General features: G+C 40.6%; 1 protein-coding gene across 4 annotated transcripts in view; it reads right to left on the reverse strand.

The window, feature by feature from the left end:
- The window catches only part of ZNF569 (zinc finger protein 569), a 72918-nt gene that overhangs the window by 9747 nt on the left and 38993 nt on the right, over positions 1-24178 (reverse strand). For all 4 annotated transcript variants that reach the window (XM_064381382.1, XM_064381380.1, XM_064381379.1 and 1 more), the window contains exons 4-5: positions 7069-7195; positions 6363-6458 (exon numbers count right to left, since the gene is read on the reverse strand). In XM_064381382.1, coding sequence (XP_064237452.1) covers positions 6363-6458; positions 7069-7195 — 223 coding nt within the window. The remainder of the gene's footprint in view (positions 1-6362; positions 6459-7068; positions 7196-24178) is intronic.

Here is a 24178-nt window from a genome sequence, read left to right on the forward strand (position 1 = left end):
GTTTAATCATAAGATTGCAGCAATTCAGTCACATCTTCAGGCTCTACTTCTAATTCTACTTCTCTTACTAGTTGCACATTTACAATTACTTCCTCCACTGAAGCCTTGACTCCTTCAAAGTCATTCATGAGGGTCGAATCAACCTTTCAAATTCCTGTTGTTATTCTGATCGCCTCTCATGAGTCATATGAATATTCATGATAGCACTTAGATTCATAAATCCTTTCCAGACAGTTTTTAATTTACGGAATCATTACCTATGGAAGCTATTGCATTACAAAATGTGTTTTTTTTTTTCTTGAGATGGAGTCTCACTCTGTAGCCCAGGCTGGAGTACAGTGGCCTGATCTTGGCTCACTGTAACCTCCGCCTCCTGGGTCCCGGTTCAAGCAGTTCTCCTGCCTCAGCCTCCTGAGTAGCTGGGATTACAGGCATGCGCCACCATGCCCAGCTAATTTTTCTATTTTTAGTAGAGACGGAGTTTCATCATGTTGGCCAGGCTGGTCTTGAACTCCTGACCTCATGATCCACCCACCTCGGCCTCCCAAAGTGCTGGGATTATAGGCGTGAGCCACTGTGCCCGGCCAGTATTTCTTAAATAATAAGACTTAAAAGTCAGAATTATTGCTTGATCCATGAGCTGCAGAATGGACGCTGTATTAGCAGGCATGAAAACCAATACTGGTCTCCTTATACATCTCCATTACAGCTCTTGGGTGACCAAATGCACTGTCAGTGAGCAATAATATATATATATATTTTTTGAGATGGAGTTTCACTCTTGTTACCCAGGCTGGAGGAGCAATAATATTTTGAAAGGAACTTTTTTTTTTTTCCCTGAGCTGTAGATACCAACAACAGTGGGCTTAAAATATTTAGCAAATCAATGCTGTAAACAGATGTGCTACCATCCAGGCGTTATTTCATTTATATAGCACAAGCAGGGTATCGTTAGCATAATTCTTAAGGGCCCTAGGATTTTCATAATGGTCAATGAATACTGGCTCCAAAAGTCACCACCTGCATTAACCCTTAACAGGAGGGTCAGTTAAACCTTTGAACCTTTGAAGCAACCACTGACTTCACCTCTCTAGCTGTGAAAGTTCTAGATGGCATCTTCTTTCAATAGAAGACCGTTACATCTACATTTAAACACTATTGTTTAGTTAGCCACCTTCATCAATAATCTTAGCTAGATCTTCTGGATAATATACTGCAACTTCCATGGACTCTTACTGCTTTACCTTGCATTTTTATGTTATGGACATAGCTTCTTAAACCATATAACTAACCTCTGCTAGCTTCAAACTTTTCTTCTGCAGCTTCCTCACCCTTAAGCCTTCATAGAATTGAAGATAATTATGGCCTTGTCCTGTATTATGCTTTGGCTTAAGGGAATGCTGTGGCTGGTTTGATCTTCTACCCAGACAACTAAAACTTTCTCCGTGTCAGCAATAAGGCTGTTTTCCTTTCTTATCATCTTATTGTTTGTGTGTATATTGTAGCAGCACTTCTTTTTTTGAGACAGGGTCTTACTCTGTCACCCAGGCTGGAATGCAATAGTGTGATCTTGGCTCACTGCAACCTCCATCTCCCAGACTCAAGCAATCCTTTCACTTCAGCCTCCCAAGTAGCTACAAGTAGCTGGGACTACAGGCATGCAACACCACACCTGGCCTTTTTTTTTTTTGAGATGGAGTTTTGCTTTTGTTGCCCAGGCTGAAGTGTAACAGCGCCATCTTGGCTCATCGCAACCTCTGCCTGCTGGGTTGAAGCGATTCTCCTGCCTTAGCCTCTCAAGTAGGTGGGATTACAGGTGCCTGCCACTATGCTAGGCTAATTTTTTTTTTTTTTTTTGATAACAAACAAACAGCCAACCAATATTTAATTTAAACCTATGAAATGCTATGCGATTACTGAGGAGTGATTTACTTCCAATTATATAGTCACCTTTGGAATAGGTGTGAGGTGGTAATGTATGTTTTGTGTATTTGAAGTGGAGAGTTCTATAAATGTTTATTAAGTTTACTTGTTCCGGGTCTGAGTTCAAGTTCTGAATATCCTTGTTAATTTTCTATCTCGTTGATCTATAGAATCGTTAGCTCTTCTTGTTACATTGATCCTTTTGCCATTATGTAATGGCAAATTAGCTAGGCTAATTTTTGTATTTTTAGTAGAGATGGGGTTTCACCATGTTGGCCAGGCTGGTCTTGAACTCCTGACCTCTTGATCCACCCGCCTCAGCCTCCCAAAGTGCTGGGATTACAGGTGTGATCCACCGTGCTTGGCCTACCTGGCTAATTTTTGTTTTTTTAGCAGAGATGAGGCTTCAGCATGTTGCCCAGTCTGGTCTTCTGGCTAATTTTTGTATTTTTAGCAGAGATGAGGCTTCACCATGTTGCCCAGTCTGGTCTTGAACTCCTGGGCTCAAGTGTTCTGTTGCCTCAGCCTCTCAAAGTGCTGGGATTACAGGCGTGGGCCACTGCACCTGGTCAGCATTTTTAATTTACTTCAAGAACTTTTCCTTTGCATTCACTACTTGGCAAACACAAAAGGCTTTGCTTTTGGTCTGTCATGGCTTTTAACATGCCTTTTTCACAAAGCTTAATCATTTCTAGCTTTTAATTTCAAGGGAGAGATGTTTTACTTGAACACTTAGAGGTCACTGTAGGGTCATTAATTGTCCTAATTACAATATTGTTGTGTTTGAGGGAAGAGAGAGACACAGAAAAAGGGAGAGAGATGGGAATGGCTGGTCAGTAGACCCAGAAAAAGGGAGAGAAATGGGAATGGCTGGTCAGCAGATGTATGACTCTTCTTAGAGGTCATTGTAGGGTTATTAATTGTCCTAATTACAATATTGTTGTGTTTGAGGGGAGAGAGAGATCCAGAAAAAGGGAGAGAGATGGGAATGGCTGGTCAGTAGATGAAATTTGTGGCACCTCAAAACAATTACAATAGTAACATCTAAGATGACTGGTGACAGATCCCGATAACAGATAATAATAACAATGAAAAGGTTTGAAATATTGCAAGAATTACCAAAATGTGACACAGACACACAAAGTGAGCACATGCTGTTTGAAAAATGGTGCTAATGGACTTGTTTGATGTGGGGCTGCCACAAGCCTTTAATTTATAAAAAATACATCTGTCAAGCACAGTTAAGCAAAGCACAATAAAATTAGATATGCCTGTATAAATACATGAGGAAGAATTAATGAGAAAACAGAAAGGGATAAAAGTTTACTAGCAGCACTAAGGAAATAATTGGAAGACAAAAAGAAAACCACCATTGAAATGCAGAATACTATGCAAGGGGGAGAACAGAACTTTCACCATTAGAATTATGGTACAGCAGTGTCACACTGCAAAACAACATATGGGTAAGACAGACATTCTGATGCATCACTGGGTCTACAGGATATAGCACAAACCTCCAAGAACACCTCTCCACCCACTTATCCCACACAAGAAATAAACAAAACAAAAACAAGCAACCATTAGCTAAAATCAGAGAACACTACGAACAATTTCATACCAAAATATTTGAAAATACAGATGAAACAAATTGTTAAATATAACAGATGACCCTGTATTTTTATAGATACAGAGGAAATTTTAACATTTATGGAAGTTACTTTGTCAACGCTGTGAAAATTAATTTGAAGATTAGAATTAATTAGATAATTTCATGGAAAAATACAACTTATTATCAAAAACTAATGCAAAAGACAAAAACATATTTACATATATATAGGATAGTTATAAAAGGAAAAATGAAAAGAGCTGTCAAGGAAACTTCCCTCAAAAATATACGAGGTCCAAATAGTTGAACAGGTAACATCTACCAAATTTTCAAGAGAGTTGTAACACCAATGCTATATAAATGTTCTAGAGCATAAAGGAAAGCTTCCAAATTCTATTTATAAAACCAGTCTAACATTGACATTAAAAACTTAAATAAATTATTTAAATTCAGAGCAAACATAAGAGGATGAGTCATTACTGAGAAATATCTAAACATAAATGACCCATATACCTTTTAAAAATTGTGATAATCTATAGGAAAAGATTGTTTTAACTACATGAATATTTTAAAAAGTCAAGGTGCCCAAAAAGTACTTCAATGAGGAATAATCTTTTTGGGAAAAAAAACACAAGAAAAACATGACAGATGATGTGCCAATAAGCTCAATGTTAAGAGTTCATACAAATTAAGAGCTCAACAGAAACAAAGGCAAAGGATACCAACTATTTATTAAAACAAAGAAATATAGATGAGAAACATGAAAAAAATGCTTGTTTTCACTCATCATAAGGGAAATATAAATTCAAACTATAATTAGCTACCATTTTTCACCTATCAGATTGGCAATAATTTTTGTTGTTTTTGAGGTGAAGTGTCTCTCTGTCACCAGGCTGGAGTGCAGTGGTGCGATCTCAGCTCACTGCAACTTCCACCTGCTGGATTCAAGCAATTCTCCTGCCTCAGTCTTCTGAGTAGCTGGGACTACAGGTGTGCACCACCAGGCTCAGCTAATTTTTGTATTTTTAGTAGAGACGGGGTTTCACTATGTTGGCCAGGATGGTCTCAATATCTTGACCTGGTGATCCGCCCACCTCTGCCTCCCAAAGTGCTGGGATTACAGGCATGAGCCACCGTGCCCAGACACGATTTTTTTTTAAATGTGAACAGACTACATTGGCAGAAGTTGTTACTGGTAGAAATTATTAAGGTCTCTTTAGAGGGCAAAAATGTCTTTATAAAATTCAAAATATGTGTATATGCACATTAACGTGTATGTATGTATATATATGCACACATCATGTACACTTGTATATATACATGACAAATATATCAGAAAATGGGAGCTACCAAAAAATCAGCACTGACTTAAAACTTTTATTAAAATAAAAGAGGGGTAGTGTGATTATTGAGGTATGAGAGCAAAACCTAAAAATAAAAATACAGTGGGAAGCATGACTATCGGTACAAAATATAATATTTCAGACATTTAGAATGGAAGGAAGAAGATAAAGGACTATAAATGTCAGTAGGTTTATTTTAACAACTACAGATTAATGAATGTACGCAAAAAGAAAGGATCCTGTATATGAAGGTGGATAGGACTCCCAAAGATGCTAATAATATAATGATTGTCAAAATAAGGCTGGAAAGTTATTAGGAAAGGTTGGTATCTAGCACTCAGGTAAGAAAGCCAACCAGATCTCTAAGTTCTGAGGAAAGATATTAAGAATGGTATCTAGAAATGACATCTTAGGTTTATAAAGAGTTCACACCATTAGTCATACAAAAGTCTATATGCGGCTGGGCATGGTGGCTCATGCCTGAAATCCCAGCACTTTGGGAGGCTAAGGCGGGCAGTTCACCTGAGGCCAGGAGTTCAAGACTAGCCTGGCCAACATGGTGAAACCACATCTCTACTAAAAATATTAAAAAATTAGCTGGGTGTGGTGGCATATGCCTGTAGTCCCAGCTACTTGGGAGGCTGAGGCACAAGAATCATTTGAACCTAGGAGCCGGAGGAAGTTGTAGTGAGCCAAGATCGCGCTACTGCTCTCCAGCCTGGGTGACAGAGTGAGACTCTGTCTCAAAAAAAAAAAAAAAAAAATGCTACATGCTTTCTGAATTTTTTTTTTTTTTAAGACAGGGTCTCACTCCATTGCCCAGGCTAGAGTGCAGTGTGCAGTGCTGTGATCATGGCTTACTGCAGCCTTGACCTCCCAGGCTCAAGTGATTCTCCCACCTCAGCCTCCCAAGCAGCTGGGATTACAAGTGTGTGTGTGCCACCACACCTGGCGTTTTTTTTTTTTTTGAGACGGAGTCTTGCTGTCACCCAGGCTGGAGTGCAGTGGCACGATCTCGGCTTACTACATCCTCTGCCTCACAGGTTCAAGCAATTCTCCTGCCTCAGCCTCTTGAGTAGCTGGGACTACAGGCGTGCCCTATGATGTCTGGCTAATTTTTGCGTATTTAGTAGAGACGGGACTTCACCATGTTGGCCAGGATGGTCTCGATCTCCTGACCTCACGATCTGCCCACCTCGGCCTCCCAAAGTACTGGGATTACAGGCATGCGCCACCGTGCCCGGCCTAATTATTATTATTTTTTAAAATAGAGATGAGGTCTCACTATGTTGTCCAGGCTGGTCTCAAACCCCTGGACTCAAGCAATCTTTCTGCCTTGGCTTCCAAAAGTGCTGAAACTACAGATATGAACCACTGTGCCCAGCTCTGAAAATATCTTTGCATAATATTTTAGAGAGATCAACCATTCACTGATTAATCATTAATAGGGTCCTGACCCCTTCTCATCTGTCTGGTTCCCTTCCACTAACCTTGCCAGTGTCTCCTTAATACTTCTTCCTCCATCACCCATGGTTCTTCTTCTTGCTCCAATTTGAAAATCACATCAGGTTTGGTGAATGGATAGCCTGTCAAAGGGAAGTTACATAGATCTGGGCATACATACTAGGAACAACCACCCACCCAAAAATGGAGGCTGCCTGGGAAAACCAGGCTTTCTTTTTTTTTTTTTTTTTTGAGACGGAGTTTCGCTCTTGTTACCCAGGCTGGAGTGCAATGGCGCGATCTTGGCTCACTGCAACCTCTGCCTCCTGGGTTCAGGCAATTCTCCTGCCTCAGCCTTCTGAGTAGCTGGGATCGCAGGCACACACCACCATGCCCAACTAATTTTTTGTATTTTTAGTAGAGACGGGGTTTCACCATGTTGACCAGGATGGTCTTGATCTCTTGACCTCGTGATCCACCCGCCTCGGCCTCCCAAAGTGCTGGGATTACAGGCGTGAGCCACCGTGCCCGGCCCAAAAACCAGGCTTTCTAAAGGACAAGAAATTGTGGCTTCTGGAGATGCTGTCCCCTTTTGCTCTGAAAACTGCAGCATGGACATTCACATGAGCAAAAGCATCCCAAGGCCAAGCTCACTCTAATATTTAAAAGTCTACATATTTTAGAAACACGGCGGGTGGGGCGGGGGGAAGGTACTTTCTTTCCGGAGTTTGAATTATAGTAAATTACTCTTACCCACTGTGATTAAGTTGTTATAGTTTTCTAGCATCACGTTCCGGTACAGGTTTCTCTGAGCAGGATCCAATCGCTTCCACTCCTCCTGGGTGAAGTCAATAGCCACATCTTTGAATGTCACTGTTCCCTGTAACAACACACTCCTACTCAATCTGAAGTCATCCATCTTAGGTGATTGTAAACAAAACATATTGAACCTTATTCTGATATTAAAACCCCAGCACATTAGCAGCATCCTGTCAGTTTATATTCATTCACTAATTTAGCAAACATTGAGACAAAGTCTTGCTCTGTCACCCAGGGTGGAGTGCAGTGGCATGATCTCAGCTCACTGCAACTTCTGTCTCCCAGGTATAAGCGATTCTCCTGCCTCAGCCTCCCAAGTAGCTGGGAAAACAGGCATGCAACACCACACCCAGCTAATTTTTGTGTTTTTAGTAGAGATAGGGTTTCACCATATTAGCTAGGCTGGTCTCGAACTCCTGACTTCGTGGTCCACCTCAGCTTGCCAAAGTGCAGGGATTACAGGCATGAGCTACTGCCCCTGACCTAAGCACATGTCTTTAATATCTACCGTGAGTTAAAGGGGTTCTGGTACAGGTTTCTCTGAGCAGGATCCAATCGCTTAGGTACCAATTTATACTGAGTGTGAAAGAAATAGAAAAATAAAACTTTAACCAAGTTAAGTGGTTTGAGATCTCACAAGAATACCAGAGGGAGGAAAAAATGAAAGCAGGATTTAGATAGAAGCAGGGTACAGAATGATAGGTGAAATCTGTGGTATGGTGGGACATGCAACTGGAGATATCCACTGATTTAGCAGTTGTTCATGAGATCAGGAGAAATCCACATTGGAAATGAAGATTTATTGGCCATCAGCCTATAGTACGTATCTGCAGCCATGAAAATGGGATCTGACTGCTCAAAGTGTTTATATATACTGGAGAAGGGGCCACAGACAGAATCTCAGAGACAACCATGAAAAAAAATGCCCTGATAACAATTTGTTTTTCAATGGTCAGAAATAGGATTGTAACTGAAACTGTATATTTAAAAAGCTATAGAATGGCTGGACATGGTGGCTCATGCCTGTAATCCCAGAACTTTAGGAGACTGAAGCGTGAAAATCCCTTGAGCCCAGAAGTTCGAGATGAGCCTGAGCAATGTGGTGACACTCTGTCTGTACAAAAAAAATACAAAAATTAGCCAGGTGTGGTGGTGTGCACCTGTAGTCCCAGCTACTCAGAAGGCTGAGTAGGAGGACTGCTTAAGCCCGGGATGTAGAGGTTGCAGTGAGTAGTGATTGCACCACTGCACACCAGCCTGGGCGACAGAGCAAGGCCCTGTCTCAAAAAAAAAACAAAAAAACTATGAATGAGTTGCAAAAAACTGGTAAACTTCTTGAAGGCAATGTGATTTGAATGTAGAAATCTAATGCACTCTTCCTAGATGAAAACAGAAATGCCCAAATGTCTATGACCATAAGAAAAAATCTTAAATAGCACTGGAAAAAAGGGAGCAATCCATATTTCCTATCTTTTCAGGATTTTCTACCAGAGACTGGGTGAGAAAAAAGAAAGTCTCTGATAGCTAGTTCACAGTGTTTCTAAGAATTTGTTTTGAGGTTCTAAAAGGAACCTATGAGCATGAGTATCCACTAACACTAAGGGTTCAGAGAAAGCTGTGGTACTGATGAGAGATCCTCTCCTGAAACCCTTTACTGCTAAAAGTCGTGACATTTGAAATAAACATGTTCAAGAAGCAAAAGGCAAAGTGTCATAGGAAAAAACTCCTGAAATCCAGGGCTTTTTTGAACATTTCCCCTCACCTGGGATGAAGATCCAAATAAGCTTGGATAAAGCACTTGGTGAGGAAGTGGGATTGAGGAGAAAGCATGATGTGGAAATCTGGCCCTGGTATAATAGTTTCACCAATTACAGGGAAGGACATGAGCACATAAGATGTATTCTTGCTGGGACTACCTCAGCTGCAGATTTTTTCCTCAGGAAGTTGTATTTTCTTTTTTTTGAGATGGAGTCTTGGTTTGTAGCCCAGGCTGGAGTGCAGTAGTACGATCTCGGCTCACTGCAACCTCTGTCTTCCAGGTCCAGGTTCAAGCAATTCTCCTGCCTCAGCCTTCTAAGTAGCTGGGATTACAGGCACGCGCCACCATACCCAGCTAACTTTTGTATTTTTAGTAGAGACAGGGTTTCACCATGCTGGCCAAGCTGGTTTTGAACACCTGACCTTGTGATCCCCCAGCCTCAGACTCCCAAAGTGTTGGGATTATAGGTGTGAGCCGCGGCACTCGGCCAGGAAGTTGTATTTTCTTCAGGAGGTTCAGATCATTAAACTACTAAATAAATTTTAAAAATCAACACCACAGATTTTACAAGAAAATCCTAATTGCCCCTAGCTCAAGAGTGAGAGAATCCCAAAATAAATCATTAAAATACATTTGAAGGAAATATTTGAGAAAAAGAATGTAGTAAATGCAAAAATAGAAACAATTTAAAGTGAGAAATTTAGAACTTATATACATAAATCTCCATATTTAAAAGCTGGAGCTACGTACAGTGGCTCACGCCTATAATTCAAAGCACTTTGGGAAGCTGACACGGGAGAACCGCTTGAGGCCAGTTCAAAGCCAGTTGGGGCAACACAGCAAAATCCCATCTCTACCAAAAAAAAAAAAAAAAAATAGCCACGTTTGGTGTGTATGGCTATAGTCCCAGCTACCTGGGAGGCTGAGGTTGGAAGACTGCCTGGGAGTTTGTGGTTGCAGTGAGCCATGATCTCACCACTGCACTCTAGCAGCCTGGACAATACAGCAAGACCCTGTCTCTTAAAAAAAAAAAAGTGATATTTTAAGAATAATGAATTAGGAAATGTTTAATAAGTTTAATGAAGAAAAATAAACATCCCAAATTAGGAAAAACCATTAAAACAAATCAGTATTTAAAGTGGTATGTATCTGTGGTTGAAATTTTCTTTTTCTTTCTTTTTTTTTTTTTGAGATGGAGTGTTGCCCTATTGCCCAGGCTGGAGTACAGTGGCATGATGTTGGATCACTGCAGTCTCCACCTCCTGGGTTCAAGCGATTCTCCTGCCTCAGCCTCCCAAGTAGCTGGGACTACAGGTGTGTGCCACCACACCCAGCTAACTTTTGTATTTTCAGTAGAGACAGGGTGTCACCATGTTGGCCAGGCTGGTCTTGAACTCCTGACCTCAAATGATCCACCCGCCTCAGCCTCCCTAAGTGCTGGGATTACAGGGTTGAGCCACTGCACCCAGCCTGAAATTTTTAAAATCATAATGAAATGAATAGGTTAAAAGGAAACACAGCCTACGACTGATCTTAAGAAAAAAAAAAAGAAAAAGAAAATCCCAACAGTGCAATACTGTAGCACGCACTGTTATTCTACTCCAGTATTTATTCTGTCTTCCCAGTTTCTGGCCCAAGTTCTGCTGAAATAAGTATTAATATGTTTATATGACAGAGTTCTGGACAGTGAGATGAAAGGACTGCATGCAGCTGCTGCTAAGTGAGCATAAAGGCACAAGGTATACCATTTCTCCCAAGTTTCCACCTTCCTATAGACTGGTAAGTAAATGTGATGGTTAGAGCAAATACAGTTATTTGGGATAATGAAGTAGAAGCCAACTACTGAGAATGGCAGAGCAATGAAAGAGAAAGTTTGGTTCTGCCCTTTGGAGCTACAGGAGAAGCCCTGAACTTCAACATGAGAGACAAATAAACTTCTGTCTTGTTTAAGCAAAGGTTATCTGGGCTTTCTATCACAGGTAGTCAAGTGTAATACAAACAGATTAATATGTTCATGCCAGATCTGGCCATCCTTTGGCAGCTATGAAGGTGTGCTGCTCAAATCCTCTTTCAGGGAATCCATTGAGAGAAGCCTAGTTGGCAGCCTCTAGCTGCTTCACTTTTGTGCTGATGCCATGATACGCCAGCATTGCCTCCAGCCAAAGACTCAGCATAGTGAGGCTATTAAAGTCTGGACTATTACATCTAATATGGTTTTCCACTAGTGGGAAAGCTTTTGTCAGCAGCTCCCCTTTGGCCTGGCTGAGACTTTCTCACAGCTTCAGGGTGGTCTGAGTTGGCAGAAAAAAAGGATTAGTAAACTTGAAGACAGATCAATAGAAATGATGCAATTTGAAGAAGAAACAGAAATAAGCATGAAGAAAAATGAATACAGGCTGGACACAGTGGCTCATGCCTGTAATCCCAGTGCTTTGGATGGCCAAGACGAGAGGATCACTTGAGACTAGGAGTTCAAGACCAGCCTCAGCAAGATGGTGAGACCCTATTTCTACCAAAAAAATTTTAAAAATTAGCCAGTTTGGTGACACATGCCTATAGTCCTAGCCACTCATGAGACTCAGGTGGGAGGACTGCTTTAGTCCAAGAGTTCAAGGTTATAGTAAGCTATAATTGTGTCACTGCACTTCAGCCTAGGTGACAGAGTGAGACCTTATCTCAAAAAAAGAAAAAAGAATATAGACTCATAGCCTCAGAAAAGTGAGCGCAATAAGTGCATCAACATATGCATAATTTTTTTTTTTTTTTTGAGATGAAGTCTTGCTCTGTCACTCGGGCTAGAGTGCAGTGGTGTGATTTCAGCTCACTGCAATCCCTGCCTCCTGGGTTCAAGCTATTCTCCTGCCTCAGCCTCCTGAGTAGCTGGGACTACAGGCGTGTGCCACCATGCCTGGCTAATTTTCGTATTTTTAGTAGAGACAGGGTTTCACCATGTTGGCCAGCCTGGTCTTCAACTCCTGACCCCAGGTGATCCACCCACCTCGGCCTCCAAAAGTGCTGAGATTACAGGCTTGAGCCACCACACCCGGACAACATATGCATAAATTAAGTATAAGTTAGAGAGGAGAAAGAGAGGAGAAAGAAAAGGACAGAAAAATATGCAAAGAAATAATGGCTGAAAACTTTCTGCATTTGATGAAGAACACTAATGTACATATTCAAGCTCAGTGAATTCTAAGTAGGATAATGCAACAAGGTACACACCTAGACACATCAAAGTCAAAATGTTGAAAATAAGTAAGAGAAAATCTTGAAAACAGTTTATTACTTCATCCACCACAATAAAACTAATAGCTGACATCAAACACAATGGACGACAAATAGCAATGGAACAACTATATTCAAAGTTCTGGGGAAAAAAAAAAAAAAACTATCAGAAAGGAAGCAGAGAAAGAAGACCCAACAGAAGCCTCCACTGATCATCCTCCCCACAGGAACACCAAACTGAACAACTATCCAAACAAAAAAGCATCTTTATCATAACCAAAAATCAAGTCAGCAATCACAGTATCTGGTTTTAACTTCGTCTCACTGAAAGGGGCACTGAAGAAGGTAGGAAAGACAGTCTTGAATTGCTGATGCCATCCCTCCCCCTCAGCAGTGGCCAAATGGTGCTGAGAGAGAATCTGTGCACTTGGAGGAGGGAGCAGAGTGATAGTAAGACTTTGCATTGCAACTCGGTGGTGCCCTGTCACAGTGGAAGGCAACACAGTGCAGAACTCAGTTGGTGCCCACAGCAGAAGTATTTAGACCAGCCCCAGCTGGTCTAGGGGAATTGTCTATCATAGCAGTAGGAACCTGAAATCCAGCAAGCCTCACCTCCATGGGCTAGAGGGTTCTAGGGTCCTAAATGAACTTGAAAGGCAGTCTAGGCCACAAGAATTGCAATTCCTGGGGAAGTCCTGGTGCTGTGCTGGGCTTGGAGCCAGTGGACTAGGGGGGCATGGGACCCAGTAAAACACCAGCCAGGGGAGCCAAGGCAGTGCTTGTGCCACCCTTTCCCTAACCTGAGGTAGTACAGCTCGCAGATCCAGGGGAGACCCCTTCCTTCCAATTGAGGAGAGGGAAGACTAAAGAGGACTTTGTCTTGCACCTTGGATACCAGCTCAGCCACATTATGATAGGGCACCAGGCAGAGACCTCCATTTCATGCCCTAGTTCCTGGATCAAATTAGATACACCCTGGACCAGAAGGAAACCCGCTGCCTTGAGAGGAAGAACTTAAGTCTCAGCAGCATTCATCACCTACTGACTAAAGAGACCTTGAGCCCTGAACAGTCAGCAGTGGGAGCCAGGTAGTACTCTCCATGGATCTTGGGTGAGACCCAGGACGTGCTGGCTTCAGGTGTCACCCAGCACATTTCCTCTGTGGTTGCTACAGGGAGAGACTCCTGCTTGAGAAGAGGAGAGGGAAAAGTACAGGGAACTTTGTCTTGCAGCTTAGGTACCAACTTGGCCACAGTACAGTAGAGCACCAACTGGGGTCTTGGGGTCCCGAATTCCAGGCCTTGCCTCTTGGATGGCATTTCTGGACCTGCTCTGGGCTGAAGGGGAGCTTGCTGCCCTGAAGGGAGAATCCCAGGCCTGGCAACATTCACCACAAGCTGACTGAAAAGCCCCTGGGCCTGGAGTGAACACTGGCAGTAGCCAGGCCATACTTGCCATGGGCCTGGGGCAGTGGTAGCCATGGGGAGAAATTCCTCTGCTTGTGGAAAGGGGAGGAAAGAGTGGGAAGGACTTTGCCATGTGGCTTGGGTGCCAGCCCAGCTGGCACCAAGAATAGAGCACCAAGTAGATTCCTAAAGTTTCTGACTTCAGGCCCTGGCTCCTGGATGGCATCTCTGGATGTGCCTGTGGCTGGCAAAAACTTGCTATTATAAAGGGAAGGATACAAGACTGGCTGGCTTTACCACCTGCTGATTGTAGAACCACAGGAGCTTCAATGAACTTTGAGACAAGTGATAACCCCCAGTGGTTACTATGGGCCTTGGGTAAGACTCTGCTGTGCTGGCTTCGTCTGACCCAGTGCAGTCCCAGTGGTGGTGGCCACAGGGGTGCTTATGTCATCCCTCCCCCAGCTCTAGGCAGCTCAGCACAGAAAGACTCTGTTTGAGAGAATGTAAGAGAACAAGAGTCTCCACCTGTAATCCAGAGAATTCTTCCAGAGAATTCTTCTGGATCTTATCTAGGACCATCAAGGTAGCACCTCTATGAGTCTGTAAGAGTCAGTGTTACTGGGCTCAGCATGCCCCGATACAGATATGGCTGTAGTGACCAAAAACGTAGATCTCAACACCCAAGACCCTTCAAATACCTGGAAAGCCTTGCCAAAAAGGGCAGGTATAAACAAGCTCAGACTGCAAAGACTGCAATAAATACATCCACAAGCATTGAGACTAACTAGGAAAACATGACTGCACTAACTGAACTCAATAAGGTACCAGGGACAAATCCTGGAGATACAGAAATCTGTGCCCTTTCAGATACAGGATTCAAAATAGGTGTTTTCAGGAAATTTAATGAAATTAAAGATAACACAGAGAAATAATTTAGAATTCTATTGATAAATTTAACAAAGAGACTGAAATAATTAAAAAGAATAAAGCTGAAATTCTGGAGTTGAAAAATGCAATGGACACACTGAAGAATGTATCAGTCTTCTTTTTTTTTTGAGACAATATCTCTGTCATCCAGGCTGGAGTGCAGTGGTGTGATCATGGCTCACTGCAGCCTTGACTTCTCAGGCTTAAGTGATCCTCCTACCTCTGCCTCCGAAAAAGCGGGGACCACAGGTGCATGCCACCATACCCAACTAAGTTTTTAATGTTTTTTGTAGAGATGGAAGTTTCACTATGTTGACCAAGCTGGTCTCAAACTTCTGGGCTTAAGTGATCCTCCTGCCTTGGCCTCCCAAAATGCTAGGATTATAGGCGTGAGCCACCACCCCCAGCCACATCAGTCACTGAACAGCAGAACTGATCAAGCAGAGGAAAGAATTAGTGAGCTTGAAGATAGGCTATTTGAAAATACATAGTCAGAGGAGACAAAAGAAAAATGAGTAAGAATGAATGAAGCATGCCTATCAGATCTAGAAAATAGCTTCAAATGGGCAAATCTAAGACTTATTGGTAGACAAAGGAGTTAGAAAGAGAGATGGGTAGAAAGTGTATTAAATGGGATAACAACAGAGAACTTCCCAAACCTACAGAAAGATATCAAGTACAAAAAGGTTATAGAGCACCAAGTAGATTCAAATAAGACTACTATTTCAAGACACTTAATAATCAAACTCTTAAAGGTCAATGGTAAAGAAAGGATCCATTTAAACACAGCAAGAGAAAAGAAACAACATACCAATGGAAGCTCCAATATGTCTGGCAGCAGACTTTTCACTGGAAATTTTACATGCTAGGAAAGAGTGGCATGACATATTTAAAGTGCTGAAGGAAAAAAACTCTTATGCTATAATAGTATATCTGGTGAAAATAACCTTCAAACATGAAGGAGAAATAAAGGCTTTTCCAGACAAACAACAGCTGAGAGATTTCATCAACACCAAACCTGTCCTACAAAAATTGCTAGTTAAGTCCTTCAACCTGAAACAAGGTCATTAATGAACAACAAGAAAACATGTGAAAGAACAAAACTCACTGGTAACAGTGAGTACACAGAAAATGCAGAATGTTGTAACGTATTGTGGTGTGTAAATTACTTGTATCTTGAATAGAAATATGAGAAGGTGATTGAATACAAATTAATAACTAAAACAACATTTCAAGACACAGTACAATAAAATATAAATAAAAGCAGGCCGGGTGTAGTGGCTCACACCTGTAATCCCACCACTTTGGAAGGCTGAGGAGGGTGGATCATGAGGTCAGGAGATCGAGACCATCCTGGCCAACATGAAACCCCCGTCTCTACTAAAAACACAAAAAAATTAGCTGGGTGTGGTGGTGCATGCCTGTAGTCCCAGCTACTTGGGAAGCTGAGCAAGGAGAATTACTTGAACCCGGGAGGCAGAGGTTGCAGTGAGCTGAAATTGCACCATTGCACTCCAGCCTGGATAACAAGAGTGAAACTCCATCTCAAAAAATAAATAAATAAAAATAAAAACAATAAAAAGCCAAAAAGCAGGAAGACAAAGTTAAATTATAGTGTTTGTACTAGTTTTCTGTTGGCTTGTTTGTTTGTTTATGCAATCAATGTTAATTTGTCATCAGTTTAAAATCATAGGTTCTATTATTTGCAAGCTGCATGGCGACATAAAATCAAAAAACATACAACAGATACACAAAAAGTCAAATGCAAGAAATTAAAACATACCACTGGAGACAACCACCTTCCCTAAAAGGAAGACAGGAAGGCAGGAAAGAAGGAAAAGAGGACCACAAAACAACGCGAAAACAAGTAACAAAATAGCAGGACTAAGTCCCTACTTATCAGTAATAACACTGAATGTAAATGGACTAACATTTGAATGTAAAACTCTCCAATCAAAAGACAGAGTGGTTGAATGTATTTAAAAAACAACAACAACAATATGAGACCCAACAATCTGTTGCCTACAAGAAACACACTTCATCTATAAAGACACACATAGACTGAAAATAAATGGATAGAAACCAAAAAATAGCTGGACTAGCTATACTTAAAGAAAACAGACTTCAAGACAAAAACTATAAAAATAGACAAGGTCATTACATGATGATAAAGCGGTCAATTCAGCAAGAGGCTATAATTGTCAACATATATGCACCCAACATTGGAGCACCAAGATATATAAAGCAAATATTATTATAGTAAAAGAGATAGAACCAATAGAGTAATTGTTGGAGACATTCTACTTTCAGCACTGGACAGATTATTCAGATAAAAATCATTAAAGAGGCTGGGTGTGGTGGTTCACGACTGGAATCCCAGCACTTTGGGAGGCTCAGGCGGGTGGATCAGAAGGTCAGAATATCAGGACCATCCTGGCCAACATGATGAAACTCAATCTCTACTAAAAATACAAAAATTAGCTGGGTGTGGTGGTATACACCTGTCCCAGGTGGTGTATACTAGTCCCAGCTACTCAGGAGGCTGAGTCAGGAGAATTGCTTGAACCTGGGAGGCAGAGGTTATAGTGAGCCAACATTGAGCCACTGCACTCCAGCCTGGGCAATGGAGTGAGACTCCATCTCAAAAAAAAAAAAAAAAAAAAAAAAAATACCCCCAGAAAATCAAAGAACTATCAGACTTAATCTCCACGAAAGACCAAATGGACATAATCGATATATACAGTACATTTCATCCAGTGGCTGCAGAATGAATACACATTCTCCTCCTCAGCACATGGATCACTCTTAAGGATAGACCATGTTAGGCCATAAACAAGTCTGAAAACATTCAAAAAATTAAAATTATATAAGACGTTCTCTAGTAATAATGGAATAAAACTAGAAATCAATAATGAGGAATTTTGGGAACTATACAAACACATGGAAACAATATGCTCCTGAATGATCACTGGGTCAATGAAGAAATTAAGAAGAAAATTAAAAAACCTCTTGAAATAAATGATAATGGAAACACAACACACCAAAGCCCATGGGATACAGCAAAAGCAGTACTAAGAGGAAAGTTTATAACTTCAAGTACCTACATCAAACAAGAAGAAAAACTTCAAATAAACAATTTAATAATGTGTCCTAAAAGAACTAGAAAAGCAAGAGCAAAACAATCTCAAAAGTATTAGAATAAAAGAAATAATAAAGGTTAGAGCAGAAATAAATGAAATTGAAATAAAAATAAAAGGTTAACAAAATTTAAAAAATAATTTTTGAAAAAATAAAATCAGCAAAGTTTCAGCCAGACTAAGAAAAAAAGTGACAATCCAAGTAAGTAAAATCAGAGATGAAAAAAGAGACATTATAACCAATAGTGCAATAATTCAACGGATCATTAGAAGATACTATGAGCAACCACATGCCCATAAATTAGAAAACCTAGAAGAAATGGATAAATTCCTAGAAAATACCCAACTGAGGGAATGTGTTCTTTTTCTGGGTTCATGAGGGAGCGTAGCTTTAAGGGCAAGAATTTCCCAGCGCCATGCCCCCCTCCCATCTCTCTTCATCCAGGAGATTTAACAGTTTATGTTTTAATTTTGCAGGCATGGGAAGAAACTAAAAGTCAATCACTACAGCAGAAGTTCTAAGGAACTCTTTTCATTGGCTGAGGGTCTTGAAGAAGGTGGAGTTTCCTCCCAGGATACAAGTCCGTGTCCGTACATCTGGCTGCATTTCCCCTCTGGAATCCCCTTCCACACTCTTCATGGAAGTCCTTCTCTTCTTCTCCTTTCCTTCTCTTTTCTCTATCTAAATAAAATCACCTTTCTGCAACACTTCTTGGGTCCGATATTTACTTTTACGAGCATACAGTGCACCTGCAGTGGTCCCATCGCTTATTCTTTAAAACACTGAAGGCAAAAAACCAACAGCATTCTCTTGGGGGAGCTGTGCCTCACCAGCACCCAAGAAAAAACCCGGTTACACTACCAAAATTGAAACATGAAGAAATCCAAAACCTGAACAGCCCAATAACAAGTAATGAGATTTGAAGCTGTAATAAAACGTCTCCAAGCAAAGAAAAGCTCAGAACCCAATGGCTTCACTGCTGAGTTTTACTAAACAATTAAAGAAGAACTGATACCAATCCTAATCAAACTATTCCAAATAATAGAGGAAGAGGGAATACTTCCAAACTCATTCTATGAGGGCAATATTACCCTGATATGAAAACCAGATCAAGACACATTAAAAAAAAAAAAAAAAAAACTACAGGCAAATATCCCAGCTGAACATTGATGCAAAAATCCTCAACAAAATACTAGCAAACTGAATTCAGCAACACATTAAAAAGATTATTCATCATGACCAAGTGGGATTTATCTCAGAAATGCAAAGTCGGTTCAACATGTACAAATCAATCAATGTGATATATCACATCAACAGAATGAAGGACAAAAACCATATGATCATTTCAACTGGTGCTGAAAAGTACTTAATAAAATTCAACATCCCTTCCATGTTAAAAAACCCCAGAAATTGAGTACAGAAGGAACATACCTCAATACAATAAAAGCCATATATGACAGACTAACACTATCATACTGAATGGGGAAAAACAAAAAGCATTTCCTCTAACATCAGTAATATGACAAGGGTACCCACTTTCACCACTGTTATTCAAATAGTAGTAGAAATTCTAGCAAGAGCAATCAGAGAAAGAACTAAAGGGCATTCAAATTAAAAAGGAAGAAATCGGGCCAGGCGCGGTGGCTCATGCCTGTAATCTGAGCACTTTGGGAGGCCATCACTGGCAGATTACAAGGAGTTTGAGACCAGCCTGGCCAATATCATGAAACCCCCTCTCTACTAAAAACACAAAAATTAGTCAGGCATGGTGTTGGGCACCTATAGTCCCAGCTATTCAGGAGGCTGAGACAGGAGAATTGCTTGAACCTTGGAGACAGAGGTTGCAGTGAGCTGAGATTGTGCCACTGCACTCCAGCCTGGGCAACAGAGTGAGACCCTGTCTCAAACAAAGAAACAAAACAAAAAAAGAAAAAGGAAGAAGTCAAATTATCCTTGTTTGCAGATGATATGATCTTCTATCTGAAAAAACCTGAAGATTCCAGTAAACTATCAGAACTGATAAACAAATTCAGCAAAGTTGTGGGATACAAAATCAACATAGAAAAATCAATAGCATTTCTATATGTCAACAGCAAACAATCTGAAAAAAGAAATCAAGAAACTAATCCCATTTACAGTAGTTAAAAATAAAACCCCTAAGAGTTTACCAAAGAATTGAAAAATCTCTACAATGAAAATTATAAAACATTGATGAAAAAATTGAAAAGGACACAGAAAAAAATGGAAAGATAGTCCAGGTTCAGGGGTTGAAAGAATCAATATTGCTAAAATGTTCATACTACCTAAAGCAATCTACAGATTCAATGCAGTTATTGTCAGATCACCAATGATATTCTTCACAGAAATAGAAAAAAATGCTAAAATTTATATGGAACTACGAAAGACCCAGAATAGCCAAAGCCTTCCTGGGCAAACAGAAAAAAAACTGGAGGAACATGACTTCAAATTATACTACAAAACTACAGTAACCAAAACAGCACAGTACTGACAGAAAAATAGACACATAGGCCAGGAAGGGTGGCTTGGGCCTCTAATCCCAGCACTTTGGGAGGCTGGGGTGGGAGAACGGCTTGAGCCCAGGAGTTTGAGACATGGGCAACATAGTAAGATCTTGTTACCACAGAAAATTAAAAAATTAGCCAGGCATGGTGGCATGCACCTGTGGTCCCCACTACTTGGGAGGCTGAGGCAAGAGGATTACCTAAGCCCAGGAGGTCAAGGCTGCAGCGAGCCATGTTCACACCACTGCACTCTAGACTGGGCAACAGAGCAAGATCCTGTCACAAACAGCAACAACAAAGAATAACAACTGCCGCGTCCTTTTCCAACTATATTGCGTGACAAGGTCCAGATGTGGAGAGGAGGGCTTTAAGGAAAGCTTCTTTTGGGAAAAGAACAAGGCATGGGGATTAATTTTTTTGGGTATGTGGGAGGGTTTCTGGGAATTGTTTGCCTAATCTACTTTCTTGCTAATCAGAAAATTAATTACTCAGCTAACGTAATGCTGAAAAACCCCTCTCCAACAAACATACCCACGACTACTAAATGTCCAAAATGCTGTTACAGCATCCTAAATGTAATACGAAACGAATTTAAGCCAGAAAATACCATTAAGCAGTTTATGTTAAATTTACAACAGGCAGAAATTTTACAGGAAAAAGTCACTCCCTCACCCACCCTAAGAATAAAAAAACAAGTGATGAAGCATGAATACAAAAATTTACTCCCCACCGTTTAAGGACCACCCTAGGTAGCTTATAAAATATATGTAAAATTATGGTATTCCCCTAAAGGAGCCCATGTTAACAGCAAAGTAATTAGGTTCCCAGAACCACCCCTACCCTACACAGGAGCCTATAATGAAAATGGAATAATAATAATTAATAAAGACGGTATCTATGTTCCCTATTACACATTAAACTTTATGGAAATTTAGCACGATTAGGACCCCCCTGGTTCTTATGCACTAAAAAACAAAAGCTATTCATTCTAAAACAATTAGAAAAATATTTTAAGAAGTGTTGCCAAGGAGAAGGAGACTTGTATACGAAAATTAAACAGGACATAAAAAATTTAAAACAGGATAAAAAACACGAAGTATGGTCAGGGGTACACTAAGTTCAGCTTGACATCAGTGTCTATCACCTAATAGGTCATGCACTCATTACCCCTTTAATCGAGATCATAAAAGTTCCACATTAACATGTAAATAAGACAAAACAGTAATTAAAAAATTCCTTCCCAGAACTATCTTTAAAGCAAACTATTCCAATAAACTTTCTGTACCAATAAATTAGTAAAACAAAATATTTTTGTCTACTTAATGTCTAACTCTGTAACTGCAAAAGTCTGATGACCTAAATAACTTCCTACTTGACCTATATCTAAGCCAAAAATAAAAGTATAAAAAACATACTGTCACTCACAATAAATCGGAGCAGATTTCACACAGCCTTCAAGTCGTGTAGTTCTTCTGCTGCCCAGCGCCGACACCTAGCCCACCTTCGGGCTTGGACCTTGCTGCGGCCGGACCGCGGCAGGTGGCGCCCGAACAGGGACCTGAAGGTAAGCTTCTTCTTTTCCAGGCTAAGATAAGGCTCTTGCTGTTTGGGTGCTGCAGACCCCTTAGCAGTCAAGCTAAGTACAATAGGGCGAGCAATCATGGGACATACCGAATCTAAAGCACGAGGTCTATTTATTGAAATCACTAAATATATGTTGGGGAAGAGAGGCATTCGTGTCTCCTCTAAGCAACTTAGAGAGTTCTTTTATTTTTACAAGAATGTGCCCCTTGGTTTCCCAAAAAAGGAACCTTAAACTCAGACACTTGGATTAAGTTAGGAAAGGCCATGAAACAATATTATACCCAATATGGGCCAGAGTGAGTTCCTATAGACGCTTTTTCTCTATGGAACGCATTAAAAGATTGTTTTAATCCCACCCATAAAATGGTTTGCCTAGCAAAGCAGGTACAAGAGGAATCAACCCCTTTGTGTTCAAAGAAACCTAGAAGTTATGCGGGATCAGTAAAAGAAGAAAAACCGCCTGCTAGTAATAATAATGCCTCTAAAAGTAAAAGTGAAGCAGAGGACGAACTTCCTCCTGATTATCAGGCAGAATTAGATGAAGTGGCTGCTCGATATCATAATGATAATATCTTTCCTATTAAAGCCTCTGCTCCACTGCTTCCATCAGGCTCAACAGATGGTTCTAAAAATAGTAAGAACAAAAAATTTAGACAGACAATCATTCCTTTGCGGGTAGGCTTTCTTGGGGCAATACAGGAAGCAAGAAGAGAGGGGTGTAAAGATTTCAGCTGTTTCCCAGTCCTTTTCGGCGGAGACGACGGGCCGCCACAATGGGAGCCGTTGCCCTTTAAGTTAGTTAAAAAATTGAAAACCGCAGTAAAAAATTTTGGGGCTACCTCCCCATATACTTTACAATTAGTAAGTTCCATTGCTAGCGAATGGATGACACCTTTTAATTGGCAACAGACAGCTAGATCATGTCTCCCTGCGGGACAGTATTTACTGTGCAAAGCAGACTACAAAGAAAGAGGAAAAACTACAGTACAAAAGGGAATCTTTAAAAGGGGATGTGATAAATTGACAGTCTTTATGCTAATGGGAACAGATAATTATTTCACACCCCAAGCTCAACTTGGGTTAACTAAAAATGCCCTAGGGGAAGTCTCTAAACTTGCAGTCTCTGCCTGGAGACAATTACCTTCTGCAGAGTCAAAAACAACCTTTTTAAGTAATATTAAGCAGGGCCCTCAGGAGCCATACCAGGAATTTTTGGCAAAATTAAAAAAAAAAAACATACAAAAGGCTATTATGAATCCTAAGGCAGCAAAAATTATTTTAAAACAATTGGCCTTTGAGAATGTGAACACTACCTGCCAAGCCTTATTGAAACCAATTCGAAAAACAGAAAGTGTTAGTGACTATATCAGAACTTGCCTTGAGGCTTCTCCTGCTTATATGCAAGGAGTTGCTATGGATGCAGCTCTGCAAGGAAAACCATACACTCAATTTTTAAAGGAAATGCATTGTGGTAAAAACAATAAGACAGGAAATGCATGTTTCAAGTGTGAAAAACTGGGTCATTTCAATAGAAAATGTCCTAATAACAATGGGGGGAAAAATAATGAGGTTAAAACCTCATCAAATAAAAGCAAGTCATCCTCCCTGTGCCCTAAATGCCAGAAGGAATATCATTGGGGTAAAGAATGTAAATCTGAATTTCATAAGGATAGTCATCCTTTAACCAGTAATCCTCAGCTTTCTTCGGAGCCCCCCACGTTACCAGTAAATCCAAAAAACGGGTGTTGGGGGTTCCCTCAAACCCCCATAAACAACTGAGGACCTCAGTCATTGAAAAGCCATCCATCCATAACTTAGCAAGGGCAACCCCTGGAAGCGCAGGATTAAATCTGCCTGTCAATAAACATATTATACTTACCCCAGAAACTGAGACAACCATTGTTTCTACAGGAATATTTAGCCCCTTGCCGGATAGATGCATAGGCCTTATAATCGGAAGAAGTTCTAGCTCCAAGGCAGGAATACAAGTCCTGCCAGGTGTTATAGATGCAGACTATATAGGGGAAATTAAGATTATAATTCAACCTCCAAAAAAAACCAATCCAATTATTCCCAAGTCAAAGAATTGCTCAATTACTGTTGTTACCTTACTTAACTTTGCCTAGTGCCAGCCTCCTGGCCAACAAAGGAAAAAAGGGATTTGAATCCTCTAATGTAACAGCATAGGTCCAACAAATACAAAAAACTAGACCAATGAAAAGACTTAAAGTAAAAGAAAAAGATATTAAGGGTTTAATAGATACCGAAGCCAATGTCTCTTATATTACAGAAAAAAATTGGCCCAATGCCTGGCCCACTTTCAACAGTTCCAACACTCTAATAGGGCTCGAATCGGCCTCAAATATTCCTAAAAGTTCTAGTATATTGCATTAAACCACAAAAAAAAAAAAAAGGAACTTTTCAACCATATGTAATTCCTTCCCTTCCTTTCTCTTTATGGGGAAGGACCTTGCTAGTTC

This window comes from Aotus nancymaae, unplaced genomic scaffold (assembly GCF_030222135.1).
Source record: "Aotus nancymaae isolate 86718 unplaced genomic scaffold, 86718_ANA_hifiasm-v0.15.2.pri h1tg000028l, whole genome shotgun sequence".
In the NCBI taxonomy this organism is placed as follows: Eukaryota; Metazoa; Chordata; class Mammalia; order Primates; family Aotidae; genus Aotus; species Aotus nancymaae.